The sequence below is a fragment of the Histoplasma capsulatum genome, genomic scaffold, assembly GCF_000149585.1.
Source record: "Histoplasma capsulatum NAm1 scaffold_12 genomic scaffold, whole genome shotgun sequence".
NCBI classification, from domain to species: domain Eukaryota; kingdom Fungi; phylum Ascomycota; class Eurotiomycetes; order Onygenales; family Ajellomycetaceae; genus Histoplasma; species Histoplasma mississippiense.
In genome coordinates, this window is record NW_001813971.1 from 473489 (window position 1) to 493631 (window position 20143).

Below are 20143 nucleotides of genomic sequence, written 5' to 3' on the forward strand. Positions count from 1 at the left end.
CATGATCTTGCCGCCGTGCTAAGCCAATTGGCTGTGCGACACCGTGTCTACCATCCCCCTGCGAGGCTCCCACATACGACACCAGCAGAATAAACGAACAAAGAATGAAGATGTGGCTGACGGTCCGCATATTGACTTGAGCGCTTGGAGCCTTTCTAGAACACCGAAAAGCCAACTCAACAAATGCAGACCCGACCGAAGGAAGGGGAAAAAAAAGAAGGAAAAAAAAAAAAAAAAAAACAAGGATGTATCGTCCCGTCCAGCAACCTAATATCCCAAACAATAAACCAAAACCAAAACCAAGAAGAAGAAGAAGAAGAAGAGAAAAAGAAGAGGTGTGAAAAAGACTTCTTCTTGAAACAATCGCGTGAGGACGTTCGTTATCCGAAGCAGAGTAAATCGATGAGTCGTCAGAATCCAGTGGCAGCGGTAAACATCCTGTTGCGTGCCTTGTTTTTATTCTCCCTTCTCTTCTTTCATTCGATTCTTAGAGAGGAAAACGGGCGTTTCGAATCAGCGGGAGGAGGAGGAGGAGGATAAGCGAACGAGACGATTTGTGTTGGCAGCTCGAAGCGAGTGTGGATGCTTTTGTTGTTGAGGTCAAAAAAAAATTCAGGCGTCAGCGGGCATGAGAAGTGTATTAAAAAGATAATATTCTCAAAGGCTCCAACCGGGAAGAAGGGAAGAAGAGATGGTTCCACTCTCGCTCCAAAAAAAGAGTTAAAAAGGGAAAAAAAAGAAGAAGAAAAGACAAGGTAGGCGGAGAAAAAAATAGCGAATGGAGTGGCCCAGCAGTGCAGCGTTTAAAGATAGAGCAACAGTGGCGAGAGGGAGACGCTGTTCATATCCAAACGGCCAGAAGCACAGAACTCGAATCGACGGTTAGCGAGAGACGACGGTGCTGGATAGCGAGAGGACGAGGAGGAGGATGGCGGGCGTGGAGGAGCGAAGGAAGACTGCAAGGCGTGGAGCAGGGATGGAAGGGAAGGATTTGTCGTTGTCTTACGCGGGAGAAACAAGGCCGGATCGAGATCGAGGGGCGCCTTACGTAATCCCTGCACGGGGTTCCAGCCAGCTCTCGTTTGGTTTAACTAGCTTTTTTAACTGGTTTGGTTAAGGGATATTTTTGGAGCTGGGGGAGCTGGGGCCCGGGGGCTTGGGAATGGAAAGGAAAAAGACAAAGGAAAAGCAAGCTCGAATACCTCCTCTTATTTCCAATTTCCAATTTCCAAAAACCAAAAAACAATCAAACAAATAAACAGACCTGGACACAGCAGGCCTCCAGGAGCATTGAAGCTCACAAATCCAGACATGGGTGGTGTGACAAGGCGGGCATCACGTGATGAGGCGGGTGAGACAGACCCCCCTGGCTGGGATATTTGTTGGCTTCAGTCAAAGGCGCCTTTGGGCATCCATCGCGAGCTGCTGCTGGCACTGCAATGGCGGTGCCCCCGGAGAGTGCATGGGGGCTTTGCATATCAGATATCAGCTTCTATCATTTGTCGCCGCTGCTGTTTTCGCGTGTTTGGTTCGTTGTTCCGATCGCTGGCGCGTTGCTGTGCTATGTAAACATTAAAAATTAAGGTGCTTATCATATAAACAACCTGGAAAGTAACTAGTTAACTAACTGTATTTTTTGGCTGCTAAATCAGGTTCTAGACGATCTGGTTGGTTATCGTTACACCCTCTCCTCCCATGTCAGACAAGAAGATTAAATGGCTTCCCGCAACTAGAGTTCATGGTATATATGTTGTAGTCGGATGCTATTATTTACAAAAATCCCGTAGGATCATGTCCCGTCGCATACTCCGGTCGAAGCACCCACTTTCCCCTCGCCCTCCCCCCGGTCTTCTCCAAAACAGCAATGGTCCGCAGCATCTCCTTGAATTCCATCGTTGCGCGCGGCGTGTCGCAGAACCGATTAAAATGATCGATGAGATTCTGCGTGCGCACCGACCCTCCCTGCGCCATGATATAATCGCGGATCATCTTCAGAAAGTCCTTGCCGCGCGGTTGACTGCTACTGCTACCGCCACTGCTTCCGAGATGGCTACCGCCGTCGATTGCGCCTCCCGGGGTACTACCAGAACGAGGGGTGTTGGTGCCTGATGCATGGCTGCTGTTGCTCCAGCCGCTCCCACCATCTCCGACGGTGCGATTCGTGAGATTGGCAAGGAGGCTGGCAGACGACGGGCCGCCGGTGGCTCTGCGTATGGCGCTGCCGCGCCCGAATGGGAGTGGAGACGCAACGGTTCCACGCGGCGGCTGCATCGTGTCCTCGGGCCTTCCTGCGACGCCGAACTGGCCGGTCCAGGTAGGTGTGCCAACCGGGATGGATTTGGCAAGTTCCCCTGCCCTGAGAAGCTCCCTGGCGGCCTCAGCTGCTACTTTTTTAGCCTCGGCCTCGATGATTTTAGGGTCTGCCTTTATGACTCGTTTGCCATTGATGATCTGCTCGTGCTCGAGCGCGGAGTGCACACCGGATCGGGCAAATATGCCTTCCATCAATCGCGCTTCTGAGTTGGGCGCTCTTGCGCCATCGGTTTTGGAAGCATTTGGAGTTTCGGGAGCCTCGTGGAAACGTTCCAGGGAAGACACGCCTGTGACGCGGCTAATCTTTTCTTGTTCTTCACGGTCTGGGCCGGTAACGCTTGCTTCCGCGGCTGGGTTTGTTGTACCTTCGGGGCTTGCGATTTGAGCGCCCTTAGATTCTTGAAACGTGACCTCCACGTTTTTGAACAACTCGATCGTCTCCGTCTCCGTCCGCCCATCGTTCCCAAGGGTAAACAGATCGTGCAAATCACTCATCTGGAACGTCTGCCGCTGTTTTGGGTCCTTCAGGATCTTATTGGTCAAGAACTGCTTGAAGATTTGGCGATGGTAGATTTTCTCTTCAATGGTCCCCGCTGTCATAAGCCTGTATATGGTGACCTCCCGTTTTTGGCCCAATCTCCAAGCTCTCTCGCGGGCTTGGACATCAGTCGAAGGGTTCCAGTCCGGGTCATAGATGATCACCCGATCCGCCCCGGTCAAATTCACCCCGAGACCACCAACTTTGGTGGTCAGGAGGAAAACATGTATATCTGGATTATTATTAAACTCATCGACCATTTTTTGCCGAAATTTAATCGGCGTGTTTCCGTCCATCCTTTGGTATTTGAACCCACCCATCGATATTATGAATCGTTCAAGAATGTCTAGCATGATTCGATGTTGAGTGAATAGGAGAGTTTTGTGACCTGTATCCCTCCACAGCTCCAATAACGACTTGACGACCTGCATTTTTCCGGACTTGGAGGCACTTCCGTAGTTATAGCTTGGCTTTTTAGATAACACCTTGTGCTCAGGGAGATCAGGGTGATTGCAAATCTTGCGGAGCATGTCAATGCCGTACAGAGCCTCTCGGCGACCTCGGAGGATCGATGACATCTCATTAGATCCCAAAAACGCTTCGTACGCCGATCTTTGCAATTTCGTCAATTTACAGAAGAGCACCTGTTCGCTCTTCTTGGGAAGGTCGGCAGCGACGTCAATCTTAAACCGCTGAAGCAGATAAGGGCTGATGGCATCTTTGAGCGTTTCTGCGCATTTGGCCGCAGTTTGCACCTGCAGATTTGATGCATTGGCATACCCCCCCGTACGAATTGGAAATTCGAACTGGTTACGGAAATTGACCAGCGTGCCCAGTCGCATGGGGAAGGCGAAGTCAAACAACGACCAAAGCTCAGTTAGGTTGTTCTGCATGGGCGTTCCGGAGAGAATGAGGCGATGTGCGGTGCGTAATTCCTTGCAGTGGATCGTAATAGCCGTGTCTGGATTCCGGATCTTGTGTCCCTCGTCAAGAATCGCGCAGCCCCAATCAACTGGAATTAACAGGGAACGGTAGGTTTGCAACCCGGAATAAGTGGTCACAAGCACATGTCCTTCCTCCAGGACCCGTTTTAAAATCCGTTTCGCCGCCTTTTGTTCCTTTGGGAGTCTGCGAGGCTGATCTGGCTCCCATAGCTGGGATTCCAGACGTGCATCCGCAAAGCTCTCGCTTCGTAAATTCACCATACCACTCCCTGAACTGTGTAAAATTGACACTCGGAACGGGGCCCACCATCGATGAAATTCGTTTACCCACTGTTTCATGACGGTTGGGGGGCAGACAACAATGACAGACTTGGTCAACTTCTTGCTATGGTGCAGCCCAGCCAGGAAGGCAATGACTTGGATTGTTTTACCAAGGCCCATTTCATCACCGATTATTCCCCCTACCTTCTGTTGGTAGAGCTCCCAAAGCCATTGGACTCCCGTTTTCTGATAGTCGAATAAATATGGATAGATATCTCCCGGGATACGAAAACCACCATCTATCACTTTGTCAGGGACTTTTGGATGAGGCAGGAACCATTCCTTCTCATCTTCCACAAGGGTACTGTCCCCTTCAATGGCCCCACGCGTCGAATCAGCCGCATCCGCAGTTTGAGTATCACCCTCATTCGGGGTACGCTTCCGTGCTGCCGACCTCCTATGTACCCAATCTTCCAGTCGAGATTGATAAACCATCTCATCGCCGTCATCCACACCCTCGAAATCCTCTGCGACCTTCTCTGCGGCCTTCTTTCTGGATTTTTTAGGCCGCCTCTTTCGTGATTTCCCCCGTGATGTGTCAGAGGCTAAATCCCACTCATCCGATAAGCTTTCTTCTCCGGACCCGAAGAAGACTCCAGAGTCAACATATTCCGCATCAGACGTCGGGGTTGATAGTCTTGATGAAGGATGAGATACGCCCACACCCTCGTCGCCCCTTTCAGCACTCAACTGGGCATGCGATACTCTTTTCCGACGCTTCTGCGGACGCGAGAGGGAGAGATCAGGGGAATCACTTTCCGCTCTCGTCTCATCGTAATCGAATCCTGGACGCTGCAGGTTGCGATGGGAAGGTTCGCGATAAGACGCTGATTCTTGCAACGCAAGCTCCTGCTCTCGTTCATCCTCCGCATCGATCAAGGCTTCCGTTAGTGTGGCTGTGCTGGAGCCCCCAAACCCTCCTCCCATTTTCGAGAACGGTGTGATTTTGCCCGTCCGTATCAGATAATCTCTTCGAGACTCATTTGGCAGTCTTCCGGACCCAGACACCTGGCCCGCCTCCTCGAGAGCTTGGTGCCTCTCATCGATACGTTGTTGGATCTGCCCGGCATCGGCGTCGAGTGATGATATCCGTGATTCTAGGTTCTCTATCTCTGCAGTTGTGCGAACCCGCACGGCTGTACCTACCGGTTGGGAGAGTCGCTGGTGTAATCTCAAGATTTGCGATTCTAATTTCCTGTAATAATCAAGATCGCCATTGTCAGTTGCAATGTTCGAGGTATGGCATGTAGTGGGTGGCGAGGGGACAGCTTCACATACGATTTCTCTAGAAGTGTACGTTCCAGCCTTTTGTGGTCCCTTTCATCCGCTTGCTCGATGAGAAGCTTGTCCGCCTGATTCGGGTTATCAAAAGGTGAGAATGGTTCTTCCATTTGAATCGATATGCTCATAGAAATTAAACAATATGTAATGTAATGGAACAGCACGTACCTGGCGGCCGATATCTCTTTCCAAATCATCTTGGTTTCGAACGTCCGCCTGGAGCTCTCTCAATCGGCTTTCTTCCGCATCAGGAACCACAGTCGACTGAGAGGTTTCCGGTATGGATGGCTTTACATCGTGCTCTTCTTCCTGGCCACTAGCTTGGGTGTCTTCGACCGCATGCGCCACGCCTTGCGTGTCTGCATTCTGGCTTTGGTCCATATTATGAGATAGGCTTCTTTGCTCAAGAGGCTCCAAACTGCAGAGGCATCTATATAGATATTGGAAGGGGATTTAAGTGTGACCGCTTCTGCGCCATCCGCGTGTATCTAGCCAATTTTTTGCTCAATAACGTCCGTGATATCTAGATGAGAGCGGCCAAGGCGTTTACGAGTTTTCTTCGGAAAGGAAGGCAAAGTGAGTAGATTACTATGGAAGAGACCACAAAAATGTTGTCAGTTCTTCATCTCGACATCGCTGGCTCAGCCTGGGTAAAGTTCAATTTCGAGCAGGCATCCAACATACGCTTCACGTCTTAGCACATCCTAGCAGGCTGCAAAGACCATGAAGAATAACAGTCGCACCCGGTCCTCCGACCGATTACCAGTCTGGTTCCGTCCTCAGCTCGTCATACCCGGGTAACGCTGCGGTGGTCTTCCCGTGTTCAGAGCCGATGACTCGACAGGGCAAGAGCCGCATTCTTGGCGCGAGATTTATGCCAAGACTCTTCATGGTCCGAACTTTGTTAGTCACCAAGTTCTGGAACTCGCATGGCAGTTTGGCGGGAGGGACAACAAGATCAGAGCGGAATATGGATTGAAGACTATCTCAAGGGAGTTTGGCTGTTCTGGTCACAGTGGCAAACAGCGATTCGATTCATGAAAGGGCAACCGAGAAGCCTCAAAAAGAGGCTGGACTAATCCCAGTCAGATGGTGGAGAGTCTTGAACATGATGTGGAAATGTACTATCTTTCTTATTTTGCCAGCAATAAGAGTAAGAGTACTCCATATGAAAATATGATATACAACAGCCGTTTCATCTGTGCATGTTCTGAAAGGAGTGATAGGAAGAGGAGGCTGGTGGCAGATCTGATATAGTAACCTCCTTGATTAGAAATTATCTGACGACAAACTACTTCCGTACAACCAGTAGGAATGAGCCCACAGGCGATGGGCCATTGAGCATTTCCGAGCGAGAATTTAAAAGCGGTCTGCGTAAAAACCATCTAACCCTGAAGTTGATGCACATGTCCCTTGGCCATTTCACCCTTCCCCCCTTCAAATGCAAACAACAATGCCCACTTAAACCCCGAAATATGCGGATGCAAATGGGTGAGTCTGGCTTGCCGGTTTCACCTTCATACTAAAACTCGCACAGATGGGCATGCTCTCACTTTTTCTTCTGCGCAATTTTGAGGCCATAGTCTTATACTCCCATTCTTGATGTGGAGGCACAAAGATCTAAGCCTCCTACTTCGGCTGTCTTGGGCAACCATGTAGATATAGTAGGAAAACACATTGCGGGATGGATGACCTTTTCCAACTCTCCTCTTTCTTCACCTCTTCAGCAGAAGCATTGTTGCGTAACCTTGGGACAATAATGCTATCCGCATGTGGTGCATGAAGTAAGAAGCATGTGCTGTACGCTGCGTATACTGCCTCACATGAATGGAATTAACAAAGTAATTTGAAATAATGGAAGAGGAATAAGAGGATTGTTCATCTCACTCCTTTTGCATTCTGTCAAAGATATTTATACTCTGCAGCGTCAAGGCTTGCATAACGTTTCTTGAGTAACTACGGAGTAGTTGGAAAATAACATCAATCAGCAGCGGGCGGTGATCCTTCCAGTTCTCGCTCGCCGCCGCTCTTGGCTTGGCTTCCTCATCTTCCCTCCCACCATCCCTCACCACAACTCTCTTACTTCGTCAACCCCATCCCTTCTACCCTCGCCCAGCCAATCCCCCGTCGCCTGTCTCTGTGCCGGTGGTCGATTGTGTCTTGAGAACTTGTTCATCGAGTTGCTGAGGTGCGGTTTCGGGTTGCCTGACTTCCCCTCCCTCTCTATCTCCTGCGCCTCTCCTGCAAACGACACACCATCGTTGCCATTTCTCGCTCCTCGCCCCTTGCCCACGAGATATACAGTTATCTTCATCTCCCCCACCTTTCCTTAGACCCACTAAGGATCGATTTTTTCCTTCGAACGTTGGGGTTACTCGCCTTCTGCATGGATCTTGGGTGATGACTGCGAACCAATTGCGACTCTACTATCAGTTCAGCCCAACGCCCAACCCAACAGTCAACCGAACATGAACCGTTGCGCTGTATATTCTACCTAGCATCCACTCTCTTGCTGTTGCGTCAAGCAGCTTTCTATCGTTTGCTTTGCCAGTACGTGCTTGCTTTTACCTCCATCCGCTGACCTACTTGTTGCGGTGCTGCGATGTGTTCGCTTCGACTATCATTGACATCAAAGCACAGCCATCAGAAACTCCACAACGACCGATCTCAGCAGTGTCCACACTGATTCCCTCGTCCACCGCTTCTGGGTTGTGAAATTCCCCAAATCGCAGCTCAGTTTCGCGAGTTATTTCATCATGGACCCGCAGTGGCAGGCCTATGCTGATGCCACTTCTGGCCGTCCAGGTCAGTTTAACAATGGTCTTGGGGATCATCCCCCACAAACACAGAAATACCCGGCTACAAGTGCTGGTAGTGGAGGACAACCCCAGCAGCATCAGCACCAGCAGCAAAATCAAGCTCCTATGGGATACACGTACGAACCATATCAGACTCCAGGAACAGTGCCCAAAGTGCCATCTGGTAATTCGATGTCGAAGACGGTATCCATGACCTCGTCTCCAACCCCTCTCGCTGGCGAGTTCACAGATCAGGATGTCACCATGGAAGACGCCGATCCTTATAACCGTGCGAAATACGCTGCCAAACCGAGTCATCAACGTGGCTCGTCACAGTTTCTATCGAGTGAAGAATCCACGGCTGCGCGCAGATATTCTCCCATGAACGTTATTTCTCCTACCCAGTCTTACACCGCTAGTCCCAATACCTCTCATAACCCATACACTTTTCCTCCAGCTGGGTCATCGAGCTCTCGGCCGTCACCTACGAGAGCCAATACATATTCCTCGCCGCCTCAGAACTACCAATCTTCGCCATGTAGGTGGCTCTCCTCTTGACACCTATTGTTTTTCTTTCTTCTTGTTTCAATTAAGTTATGTACTTATGGCATTGTAAAAGCAGCAACCGGTGGCACCTCCCGTCAGCAACCCCGTTTGCCTAATCTACAGCCTGCGGAAATGGGTCCGGACCAGTTCTATCCCCATTCTACAGCTCCTCAGACCAACCCGGCCTTTGGACAGGGCGTAAAACCTAGAGGCCAAGCACCACTGCATAATATCCTACTGCCACAGCAACAACACCAGAGGGGGCCGGTACCCAAGTTCGTGAAGGTCAAATCGACACAGGAGCTGAAACCAAGGATAAATGCCCAACCTGCATTTCGACGTGCTAATCCCGAAGGTGGATTCATCAGTGTACGTTATCTCATTCCTTGCCTTGTAAAGTCTATTCCCAAAACCAAGATCCTCCAAGACTAACACTTTCGGTAGCCCTTGCAAGCCTTGACTACGCACTTACCGTCGACTTATCGAATATGTAATCCATCGTTCAAGTATGAGTCTTCGAGGAATCCTCGCCGCGTGCTTACAAAACCAAGTAAAGGCGTCAAAAACGATGGTTATGATAACGATGACAGCGACTATATTCTGTATGTCAACGATATTCTCGGAAGTGAGGAAGCAAATCATAAGTATGGCCATCCTTGTCTCCATTTTCTCCACCATGTAGAGTGGAGGCTGTAGTTGCAAGTGTGGAGCATGTACTAACGTTCTCCAAGGAATCGGTACCTTATTCTGGATGTTTTAGGTCAAGGGACGTTCGGCCAAGTTGTGAAATGTCAAAACCTAAAAACTCAGGAGGTTGTGGCGGTCAAAGTTGTCAAAAATAGAACTGCCTACTTCAATCAAAGTATGATGGAGGTGTCGGTTTTGGATCTGGTATGTCCAGCACCCTCGTCACACTGTTGAAAACATTGTTAACATCATATCCGGTCTAGATCAACAGCAAACTTGACAAAAACGATGATCATCACTTGCTCCGCCTAAGGGATACCTTTATCCATCGACAACATCTTTGTTTAGTCTTTGAGTTGCTCAGTGTGAATTTGTACGAACTGATCAAACAGAATCAATTCCGCGGCCTCAGCACTACCCTTGTGCGTGTATTCGCACAACAATTACTCAATGGTCTGTCGCTCTTAAATAAGGCCCGCCTAATACATTGCGATCTAAAACCTGAAAATATTCTGCTGAAAAAGTAGGTACATCCCATCACATCAAACCATTTCTACACACCCTATTTACTGACTTCTCTTCCTTTCCTCGAACAGCCTCGAAAGTCCGATAATAAAAATTATCGATTTCGGATCAGCATGTGACGAGAGACAAACTGTTTACACGTACATCCAGTCCAGATTTTACCGCTCGCCCGAAGTTCTCTTAGGTCTACCGTACGTAGCAGCTTTTTCTGAAACAATTTTCGACCTATGCTAACTTGCTCTAGCTATTCGTCGGCCATTGACATGTGGTCTTTGGGTTGTATTGTTGTTGAGCTTTTCCTGGGCCTTCCATTATTTCCTGGTTCTTCTGAATACAACCAAGTGTCCCGGATCACCGAAATGCTAGGAATGCCTCCGAATTGGATGCTTGAAATGGGCAAACAATCAGGAGAATTTTTTGAGAAAACGCAAGATGAGTTTGGCCGTCGAACTTACAGACTTAAGAGCATGGAACAGTACTCTCGCGAACACAACACGAAAGAGCAGCCAAGCAAAAAGTATTTCCAGGCAACGACACTACCGGAAATCATTCGTAGTTACTCGATGCCAAGAAAGAATATGAAGCAGGCGGAGATCGATCGAGGTAAGCTTATCCCAACATTTATTCGATGAAGTTATCACTTTAATTATCTATCTTTGCTCACATTTGATAGAAATGAATAACCGCGTCGCATTTATTGATTTCGTTCGAGGTCTTTTGAACATCAATCCTCTTGAGAGATGGTCGCCACAACAAGCAAAACTCCACCCTTTCATCACTCAACAAAAATATACCCAACCTTTCGTACCCCCAATGAACCTCAAGTCCTCAGCGTTGAACAAGACCATTGCGCCTGGTGTACAGCAACAACAACAAGCGGAAGCTGCCAGTAAGCAACGTGCCGCTCAGGCGCAAGCTCAGGCTCAATCCGCAGCACAGTCGTATGCTCTCCAGATGAATAACCATTACACTCCATCCGCACATGGACAACCCCCACCGGTTTACAACAACATGTACAATCCTCATCAACAAGGCGCACCACCACCATACCCTTCCCAGCCGGGTGCATACGGCCATCAAATGCCGATAATGCAACAGCAAGCCAGCCATATGCCTCAGCAGCAATTTGCAGCTTCCCAAAGTCTTTATGCTCAAGCTACAACTCGAGCTGGGCGGCAGCGAGCATCTACTATGGACCAACAGCAAGGCGGGATACCTCAGTCGATCCAACGAGTCGCAAGCCACCTTGATCCGAACGCGCCAATTCGATTACAGCCAAGCCCTGCATACTACCCACCACCAGCTGATGGTTATGCTGATACTTCTACTGCCGCTGCTGGACGCCGGAGGGGGAGCCGGACTGGAGCTAGTGGGACTGGGACCCATGGACGCAATAATAGGGATTTCATCCGGACACTTGAAGATGGAGCAATGGGCGATAACTTTATGAGCCAGAATCAGTGGCATTGAGCCGACGAAAGAATTGGTGGGCCGGAATAATTCCACACACAAACATACACCTGAATATAAATACATATATATATTATATATATGTACGTGTGTGCATATGATGACGATATGATCGCTTCCGATTTGCCCCCGCGGTATTGCATGCTTCTCTGAGCAATATCGTTTCCTGGAACAAATGCGGAGGAGGCGGGTCGGCGGAATCGCTAACATTCAACCCGGTTTACAACCTTTGACTGACTCTTGTTGTCTAGATCTATATGTTGCAGCACTCCTGACGTCCTGCATTGAAAAAGATATGAAATGCAGTAATGCGACTCCTATTCTCGCTCCCACTTTCACCCCTGGTTTAAATAAATTTGAATTATCGTTAAAAGGGGTCTCCCATTTTTGGACAGAACAAGGGTCTTCATCTCTTTTAGGCTCTTGCTGGAGCAAATGCGAATGCTCAAGCGGAAGTCGGGGTGGGGAAAAGATTATTTCTTACGCCGACACGAGCCAGGGAACTATTATTGGTATGACGCTGAATTTGGGGAATCGGAGATTTGTTTTTTTAACGCCTTTCGGAACAAAACGGGAACTTGGCCTTTCCCCTCTATATTTTGTTGCTATTTCTTCTCCTTTTCTTTGTCTCTCATATACGGATGAAAACCTTCCGAGCGGGCTTTGGGGGTGTGGTGGATGTGGGGATAAAGGTTACGAATTTGTGGATGTTGATGATTTCATTTCCCTCATCTGGTAACTAACTCTCTGCCTCTTCTCTGCTTGTGCCTCTCACGCTATTTGTGAATATTTTGGACAGTCAAGCTTTTTCAAAAGACCCTCAACCAGCCCCTTAATTCGTGTTGTTTAATATCCCTGGTTGTCTCCCTCTTTTGTTGCTCTTATATTGCTCCCTAAATTTTATATTTGCTAATTTCCTCTCTCCTTTCCCCCGTCCTCCCCTCCTTCAACTTTTGGGCTATTATTTCCTTTTTCCCCACATACTCCTTTGAATTCATGATTTTTTGATTTGTTTTTTCCCTTGGGCATAGCGTTGGCGTGTTGGGATTTCTTTTCCTTTCTTTTCTTCTATCAGTGGGAGGGATATATATATATAAACATACCTAGTCTGTGTTCTTTCGATCTATTTGACCTCTTGTCTTTTTACCTTCCACTTTCCAACTTTCGTTTCCTTTGTTATGCAATTACACTAAATTAATATATTTGGTGTAATTTCCGAGAAATTTATTCTCTGTATATGTGACTCACCCTCATAGTTCTCACTATTATTGTTGGATAGTTTTCCAGCTTCCTCCATGTCAATTTATGGTAGAAGACGTTTAATTCGTCGAGCAAGCATTCTCCTTCCTGGGAAAACGCTTGTCCGAATGAAGTTTAGCGACTCTCGCTTAAAATTATCGTCAGTCAAACCTTCACAGCAAATTTCTGTAGCCAGGCCAGCCTGCCAGCTCAATCTAACTACACCTTTCAAGGACTGCGAGAAAATAGAAGTCCCTTCTGCTCCTTCTTAACCTTCTTCTTCTCCGCGTGTCTATAGTCGCTTTACTACGAAGTAATACTCTGACTCAAGTGTTACAAGGCCCGAGAATCCCAAGCCCAACTGACCGAGGAGACAAAACAGGAGAAAGAGAGCAAGCTCCCAACCATGTCGCGATTTTTCCACGGAGGCGGAAGCGATAGCGACAGCAGCTCCTCGGACGAGGAGGAACTCTACAGCGATCGCGAGGAGGGACAAGACCTTTCCGATGATGATGAGGAGTCGTCCAGCGAAGAAGAGTCCTCGGATGAGGAGAGCAGCAGCGACTCCGATGGAGGAGAAGGTGGTGCCTCCAAGTTCTTCAAGCATGATGCTGGCGCTGCTGGAGATGACAGTGACGAAAGTGACGATGACGATCGAGTTACGATTGTAAAGAGTGCGAAGGACAAGAGGTTAGAGGAGCTCGAGCAGACGATTCGGCTGATTGAGAATGCGGAGAAGATCAACGATTGGGCGGTAATTTCGACCGGTATGTTCCCCTTTTATTTCCTTTTTCCTTCGTGTTTATCTCTTAGAATCAAAGTCCGCAACGGGAACAGGTGTCTGCGATGATAAAACGCTTGGACCAAAGGGCTGACTTGGATGATGTAATTTCGTTTTTCTGTGCGAACAGAGTTCGATAAGCTTAATCGGCAGATTGTGAAAATCGCTCAGTCGGGATCTACGCCTAAGATCTATATCAAAGCAATCGCCGATCTTGAGGATTTTATGAACGAGACCATCACGGAGCAGAAATCATCGACCAAGAAAATGAACGCAAGTAATGCTAAGGGTTTTAATGCCGTTAAACAGCGTATCAAAAAGAATAACAAGGAATATGCTGTGGAGATCGATAAATATCGTGCGAACAAGAAGGATTACATGGTTGAGGAAGAGGAAGAAGAGGTTGTTGAGAAGAAGGATAAACCTCGCGCCTTACGGCCGGAGGATCTGTTGGGTGGTGATGAAGAGGGTTTTGCGATTGTTGGCCGCGGCGGAAGGACGTTGCAGTATACTCCCGAGAGCATCCTCAAGCACCTACGGCTTATCGTCGAGTCGAGAGGAAAGAAGAACACCGACCGTCTTGAGCAGATCAAAATTATGGAAAGGTTACAAGAGGTTGCCACGACTCCGTATCAGTCCATCCGCGTTCTGCTGACTCTCATCTCTACTCGATTCGATCTTACCTCCTCCTCTACCGCAAACTACATGAGCACAGAACAATGGAAACTCGCCGTACAAGAACTGGAAACGCTGATTTCTACCCTTGAAGAGCACCCCGAGTTCATTGTCACTGAAGGTGCAGAAGAGTGGGAAGATGATGAGAAACAGCCTCAGCTTGCTCCTGGCGAAACCCTCAAAGTACCTGGAAGTGTTGTATCTTTCGTGGAGCGGCTAGATGATGAACTTACTCGATCGCTTCAGCACATCGATCCTCATACCGCAGAATATATCGAAAGACTCAGCGATGAGCAATCACTGTATAACAATATTGTACGGACGTTGCTCTACGTTGAAATACTGAACAAGGCCGAGAAGACTGAAGCCCGCCAAGAGAGCGTGAACAGAGTGTTGATGAGGCGCTTGGAGCATGTTTACTTCAAACCATCTCAAGTTGTCAATATCCTTGAAGAGAACACTTGGACAACACTCCCAGCGAAGCTTGACTCGAACATCACTCCCCGCAAGAACGGCACCACCGATGTTCCTGCACTTGTTCAAACTCTCTGCAACTACCTCTTCGCGCATAGCGATGGTATTATCCGCGCCAGGGCTATGTTGTGTCAGATATACTTTCTTGCACTCCACGATCAATACCACCGTGCCCGCGATCTAATGCTCATGTCTCATCTCACAGAAAACATTTCCAACTTTGATGTCAGCACCCAAATCCTCTTTAACCGAACACTTGTGCAGATCGGTCTCTGTGCGTTCCGCGCAGGACTAATCTACGAAGCGCAAAACACTCTTTCCGAAGTCTGTGGCAGTGGCAGACAAAAGGAGTTGTTGGCTCAAGGTATCATCATGCAGCGCTATTCGTCCGTATCCCCGGAACAAGAGAAACTCGAACGCCAACGCCAACTTCCCTTCCACATGCACATCAACCTGGAACTGCTCGAGTGCATCTACCTCACGTCAAGCATGTTCCTCGAAGTTCCCCTGATGGCGCAAACCTCCTCGTCCCCCGAATTGAAGCGGCGCATCATCTCCAAGACCTTCCGACGCATGCTCGACTACAACGAGCGCCAAGTTTTTAATGGACCACCCGAAAACACTCGCGACGGTGTCATCATGAGCGCCAAAGCGCTCGCTGCAGGCGATTGGAAGAAGGCCGCAGCAACCCTAAACTCCATCAAGATCTGGGACCTGATGGCGCAACCGGAAAAAATAAAGACAATGCTCGGCGAGCAGATCCAGGAAGAGGGGCTGCGTACTTACCTCTTCACCTACGCCCCGTACTACGACTCCCTCTCCATCTCCACTCTCGCAGACATGTTCGACCTGTCACCCAAGAAGATCGCCGCTATTGTCAGCCGTATGATATCGCACGAAGAGCTGGCCGCCGCCCTCGACCAGGTCAATGACGCTATCATCTTCCGCAAGGGCGTTGAGCTGTCCAGACTTCAGAACCAGATAGTTACGTTGGCGGACAAGTCCATGTCGCTGCTTGAGGCTAATGAGAAAACCCTTGAACAGCGGACGCAGGGCATGGCCAATGCGTTCCAGCGCGATTCGGGACATGGTGGTCGTGGTGCAAGAAGTGGTGGTCGCGGTGGACGTGGTGGTGCTGGTCGTGGAGGAGGTTCTGGTGGTGGATTGCCACGGAGACCCGGCGGGCAACAATTCGGTGGTGGAGCTTTGGGAGGAGCGATCAAAGCATAGCTTGTTTTTCTTTTCTTTTCTTTTTCCCTTCAGCTCGGTTTCCACTTTTCAATTTATACGAATATGACTATGTCCATTATTTTCGATGTTCAATTTTTTTTTCAATTTTTTTCTTCCCGTCTATGCCTTTGATGTTTCTTTCACTTGGACTCTTATTCCGTTGCGGATTTTAATTTTTCATTTTATATTGATGTCGTTACAACGGTGGCTACTACTTTTTGCTTTCGTTTAGCTGTGTGCTGTAGCTTCAAAAAATAAAATAGAGTCGAGTTTATGTGGTCAATTCTAAACCTAGATATTCTAGGCAGGCGTTTTGCCTATGTTTTGTTGCTGAGCAGACCGCTATCGGGCTCCAGAGCTTCATCGGGAAAGCCTACAAGGGATTCATAAGTGTTTGGTTAAAGTTGAGTAGCGGCTACGCTTATTGGCCACTAATCTTGTATCTTCCAGCGTAAATTGACTGCTATTGTTTCTAGGTTTACTAAAAATCAACAAGATGCCTGGCTGCACCGGCCTCCCCGTTTCATTGGATAAGATAAACACATTTGTAGAGAAAACTGTATATCCGCAAATAGAAGATCGTGTATTCTCTATCTCGTACATGTTTCAACAGAGAAAATAATACCTGGTCTTCGTCTGAGTAGGTACCGATTCCCCTCCTTCCCCCTCCACCCGTAAGCGCCCTAGTTCCCCTGTTGAATGATGTTGGGGGAGGCTGTTATCGCCGCCAAACGCACAAGTGCGATTACCATGCCGCTCCGCCCTCTTGCGTGAACCCAACTGCCTCGAAAACGGGCCGTGGTCGCGGTAGCAGACTTTCGCAGCAGATTTTGATGCTCCATCCCCTATCAAGCTAAAGTTCACCCTCCATCGTCGACCGTTATATTCCCGGGGGTTTAGAGAAAACAGCAAAAGGACCTCCAGCGTTTGAGTGTCTTTGTTTGCAAGACGGTTCTAACGTGTGCACATGACACGGCTTAATTCAATCGCCATCATCAAGCAAATTCTGAGGCGACCAATATTCTTTCTCCGCGCCCTGAGTATCAACCCAAACCAAGCTATCAGCCAAAAGGTCGTCAATGACGGTTTGCGACCTCGCCTTTTCCCAGTTCAAATTAAGCTGCAGCATCGAGACGGTAACGAAACCAAGAATCTGAATCACTTCAAGTACTGTGGCTTGGTCTGTATTGAGCTCCTTGGGTATTGAGCGGATGAATTGTTTGCTGCCAACTTTTATAATTGCGAATCCTGATCCAAGGGGTTCGAGAGACTTGACTGCGCGAAGGATGTCGTCTCTGGTCCCCGTCCAAGTCAATACAATGTGAATATATACTATTTGCAAGCCCCCCCAACGCTCACCGTAGTCTTTCACAAACGTTAAGTGGTAATGAATGGATTACAAGAAAAGATTAAAACTCACTCAGAAACCTCTAGACCCCCGCCAATCGCCTTACCCCTCCCCACCCGCGCCCTGCATTCCTCAACTCCAATAAGTCCACCGTTCTCCCCCCTGGTTTCTCGACAAAGTTCCACAACACGCACAGCAACTTCAAAATAGAAATCAGTCACATCACCGCCTAGTATCTGAGTCCAAAAACTACCCCCTTCACCCAAACCAGGTATGCTAATACCCTTCTTCCCTTTGCCCTTTACGTTGCTAGCTGCCAAAGGATCGACCCCGATAGCATGACACATGCGCGCAAACTCAGCGCGGAAGGTCGGATTCGATTTAATGGTTGAGGCGTGCTCAAGGGCAAAGGAATGGAGAAGAGATTGGAAAACGGAGAGTTGATTCTGGAGGGAGGTAAGGTGGGTGGTGCGGAGGTTGGCACCGTGGGTGGCGTATGACTGTGCTGACTGGTTGCGGTTTACGAAGGCTCCAAGGCCGACGCCGCGACGGGTAGACATATGTTTTGTTTGAACAGGATATATAGAATAGATAGCCGTTGGTGTTGGACCTACGTGCACCTTCTCGAGCGATAGACGGGACGTTATAGAGGATGACATAATAGCCCTAATCTTCAGTTGCTGGGAGTGGCACTAACTTAATATCTACTAGCGTAAACATGCGCACCCACACAAACTCTGCTTTGTCGCTTTTTTGAACCTCGACAGACTCCATCGGTACGACAAATCCAATCGCCAACAGACGACAAACGTCCCTCCTTCGACATGGCTACGTATGCTTCCCTCCCATTTCCTTTCCGCTGATATTCGTGTGCGTGTGTGCAGGCTCAGATATAGTTCGTCCTTCTCGCTGGAGACGCCAGACGTCAAAATTGCCCTGCGTTTTTGATGCTCAGCGCCAGCTCGATCAAATCCTGACGCCTTTCCTTACCTCTTCCGTTTCAAATTGACCGGGCGATAGAGGTAGAATGTGTGTCGGGATATTGGGGTTGAAGGCTCGGCCTTCTCCCTGAAAACAATTGCTAGCCCCCGCTACTCAACCTCAAAATATTATTTCCTGCTCGGAGGAACTATCGCGAGAATGAATGCTAGGCTAGCAATTTTTTCCGGAGCCATTGGCTTTGGGTTTTGTCAGATGAGAAATTTTCAGACTGGGGAACTATTTGCGAAAGCACCATGTCTTCACTCTGCGAGGTGTGACGGACGCTGGAGTTAGTAGTAATAGCGTTTGAAAACCCCCGCAAGCTCTGTATCTCACTGATCAAATACATTCCGTCGAGTTTTTCTTCTTTCCCAACAGCTTCAGTCCGAGAATGTGGCGCTATATGCTGCAGTTCTTCCACTCGACGAGGTTCATTCCAAGTACTTTTTGTCCTGGACAGACTATACTGACCTTGAATCCAATTGTTTTGGGAAATCAGCTCCGTACCAACCAAGGACCAAATCCTCGTGCCTGAGACGCTTCTGAAGAAGCGCAAGAGCCAGGAGCAGGCTAGAGCTGCGGCCAACGCGGAGCTCATCAAGCGGAAAAAGGTATGTTCTTGAGGAGTTTTCTCCTCTTAACCCTACCAACATTCCTTATTCTATATTTTTATTTATTTATCTTTCTTTGTTTTTTGTGTGTGTTCGAGGGAAATGGGACTTATATGATGATAAATACCAATCTTCGCGACTAGACCTAGCGGTCGATGTTGTCGATTTGTTAACCATCTTTCGGGGCTGAATCCGTCTCTTTAGTCAGCAACACTTACCAGAGCCACTTCTTTGGTATTTTTCGTGCTAACTTTGGGTTTCTGCAACAGGCCAACAAGGAGAAGCGTGCTGTTATCTTCAAGCGCGCGGAGTCGTACGTCAAAGAGTACCGCGATGCCGAGCGCGAGAAGATCCGTCTTGCACGTTTAGCCAAGCAGCAGGGCAACTTCGAAGTACCCGCTGAACACAAGCTCGTCTTCGTTGTCCGTATCAAGGGGTAAGCCCGCCATATCAACCCGAGGACTGCTTAGTATCCAACCAGTAGTTAACTTGGCCACCACAGTATCAACAAGATTGCCCCCAAGCCCCGCAAGATTTTGCAGCTTCTTCGGCTCCTCCAGATCAACAACGGCGTCTTCGTCCGTCTTACCAAAGCCACTCAGGAGATGCTTACTATCGTCAACCCCTACATTGCCTACGGTTATCCTAACCTGAAAAGTGTCCGCGAACTCATCTACAAACGTGGATATGGAAAGGTCAACAAGCAGCGTATTCCCCTCACCGACAATCAGATCATTGAGGAAAACCTTGGAAAGTACGGCATCGTTTGCATGGAGGATCTGATTCATGAGATCTACACGGTCGGCCCCAACTTCAAGCAGGCCTCCAACTTCCTGTGGCCCTTCAAACTCTCCAACCCCACTGGTGGTTTCAGATCCCGCAAGTTCAAGCACTACGTTGAAGGTGGTGATGTCGGTAACCGTGAGGAGAACATTAATGCTCTTATCAAGCAAATGAACTAAACACATAAAAATTGGGGCATAAATTTTATTTGATGAGCACGTCTCTTTTCATGGGTTGTTTTTTCTACTTAAGGTTTCTTTTTAGCGGGCTATGGGACATATCAAGGATTTCGTGTTTTTAAATCCAATCTCTCAAATCAAAAATAATTAGAAATCCAAGTATTTTGAACAACCCGATCCTGGTTTGTTACACTCGTTTTCTTTCATATTCTTTCACAATTTTAGAATACAAGGCATTCCTTTTAATAACGTAGCGCGGTCGCCGAAACACTTGCAATTGTTGAGAACTATCCTAAGACTATGTTTGTGTTCTTCATACCTCTCGGGTTCTGGAATATATGCCCATTTATTGAAATTTTGTTGGTAGTTTGATGTGCCCGGAGTGGGGAGACTGGAACGCGCGCTAGCGTGTAGATTCA

The 20143-nt window shown here is 48.3% G+C and overlaps 6 protein-coding genes across 6 annotated transcripts in view; 3 read left to right on the forward strand and 3 right to left on the reverse strand.

Moving 5' to 3' along the window:
* The window catches only part of HCAG_08701 (predicted protein), a gene marked incomplete at both ends in the record, with an annotated part of 1122 nt that extends 992 nt beyond the window's left edge, over positions 1 to 130 (reverse strand). Inside the window, one exon of the mRNA XM_001536330.1 lies at positions 1 to 130. Within this exon, the coding sequence (XP_001536380.1) occupies positions 1 to 130 (130 nt within the window).
* Positions 131 to 1770: 1640 nt separating this feature from the next.
* On the reverse strand, positions 1771 to 5778 carry HCAG_08702 (DNA repair and recombination protein RAD26; the record flags this gene model as incomplete). The annotated part of the gene is made up of 3 exons (XM_001536331.1): positions 1771 to 5311; positions 5395 to 5468; positions 5566 to 5778. 3 exons carry the CDS (start codon positions 5776 to 5778, stop codon positions 1771 to 1773), a joined length of 3828 nt encoding a protein of 1275 aa, XP_001536381.1.
* A 2375-nt stretch (positions 5779 to 8153) lies between these two features.
* On the forward strand, positions 8154 to 11423 carry HCAG_08703 (hypothetical protein; the record flags this gene model as incomplete). Its single annotated transcript, XM_001536332.1, has 8 exons — positions 8154 to 8733; positions 8815 to 9110; positions 9186 to 9366; positions 9502 to 9632; positions 9692 to 9951; positions 10025 to 10144; positions 10198 to 10556; positions 10627 to 11423. The coding sequence occupies 8 exons, from the start codon at positions 8154 to 8156 to the stop codon at positions 11421 to 11423; spliced, it is 2724 nt and encodes a 907-aa protein (XP_001536382.1).
* A 1645-nt stretch (positions 11424 to 13068) lies between these two features.
* HCAG_08704 (conserved hypothetical protein) lies at positions 13069 to 15822 on the forward strand (the record flags this gene model as incomplete). The annotated part of the gene is made up of 2 exons (XM_001536333.1): positions 13069 to 13429; positions 13574 to 15822. 2 exons carry the CDS (start codon positions 13069 to 13071, stop codon positions 15820 to 15822), a joined length of 2610 nt encoding a protein of 869 aa, XP_001536383.1.
* A 982-nt stretch (positions 15823 to 16804) lies between these two features.
* Positions 16805 to 17730, reverse strand: HCAG_08705 (conserved hypothetical protein; the record flags this gene model as incomplete). Its single annotated transcript, XM_001536334.1, has 2 exons — positions 16805 to 17117; positions 17243 to 17730. The coding sequence occupies 2 exons, from the start codon at positions 17728 to 17730 to the stop codon at positions 16805 to 16807; spliced, it is 801 nt and encodes a 266-aa protein (XP_001536384.1).
* Positions 17731 to 17994: 264 nt separating this feature from the next.
* On the forward strand, positions 17995 to 19724 carry HCAG_08706 (60S ribosomal protein L7; the record flags this gene model as incomplete). The annotated part of the gene is made up of 4 exons (XM_001536335.1): positions 17995 to 18002; positions 18651 to 18762; positions 19032 to 19198; positions 19265 to 19724. The coding sequence occupies 4 exons, from the start codon at positions 17995 to 17997 to the stop codon at positions 19722 to 19724; spliced, it is 747 nt and encodes a 248-aa protein (XP_001536385.1).
* Positions 19725 to 20143: the final 419 nt, after the last annotated feature.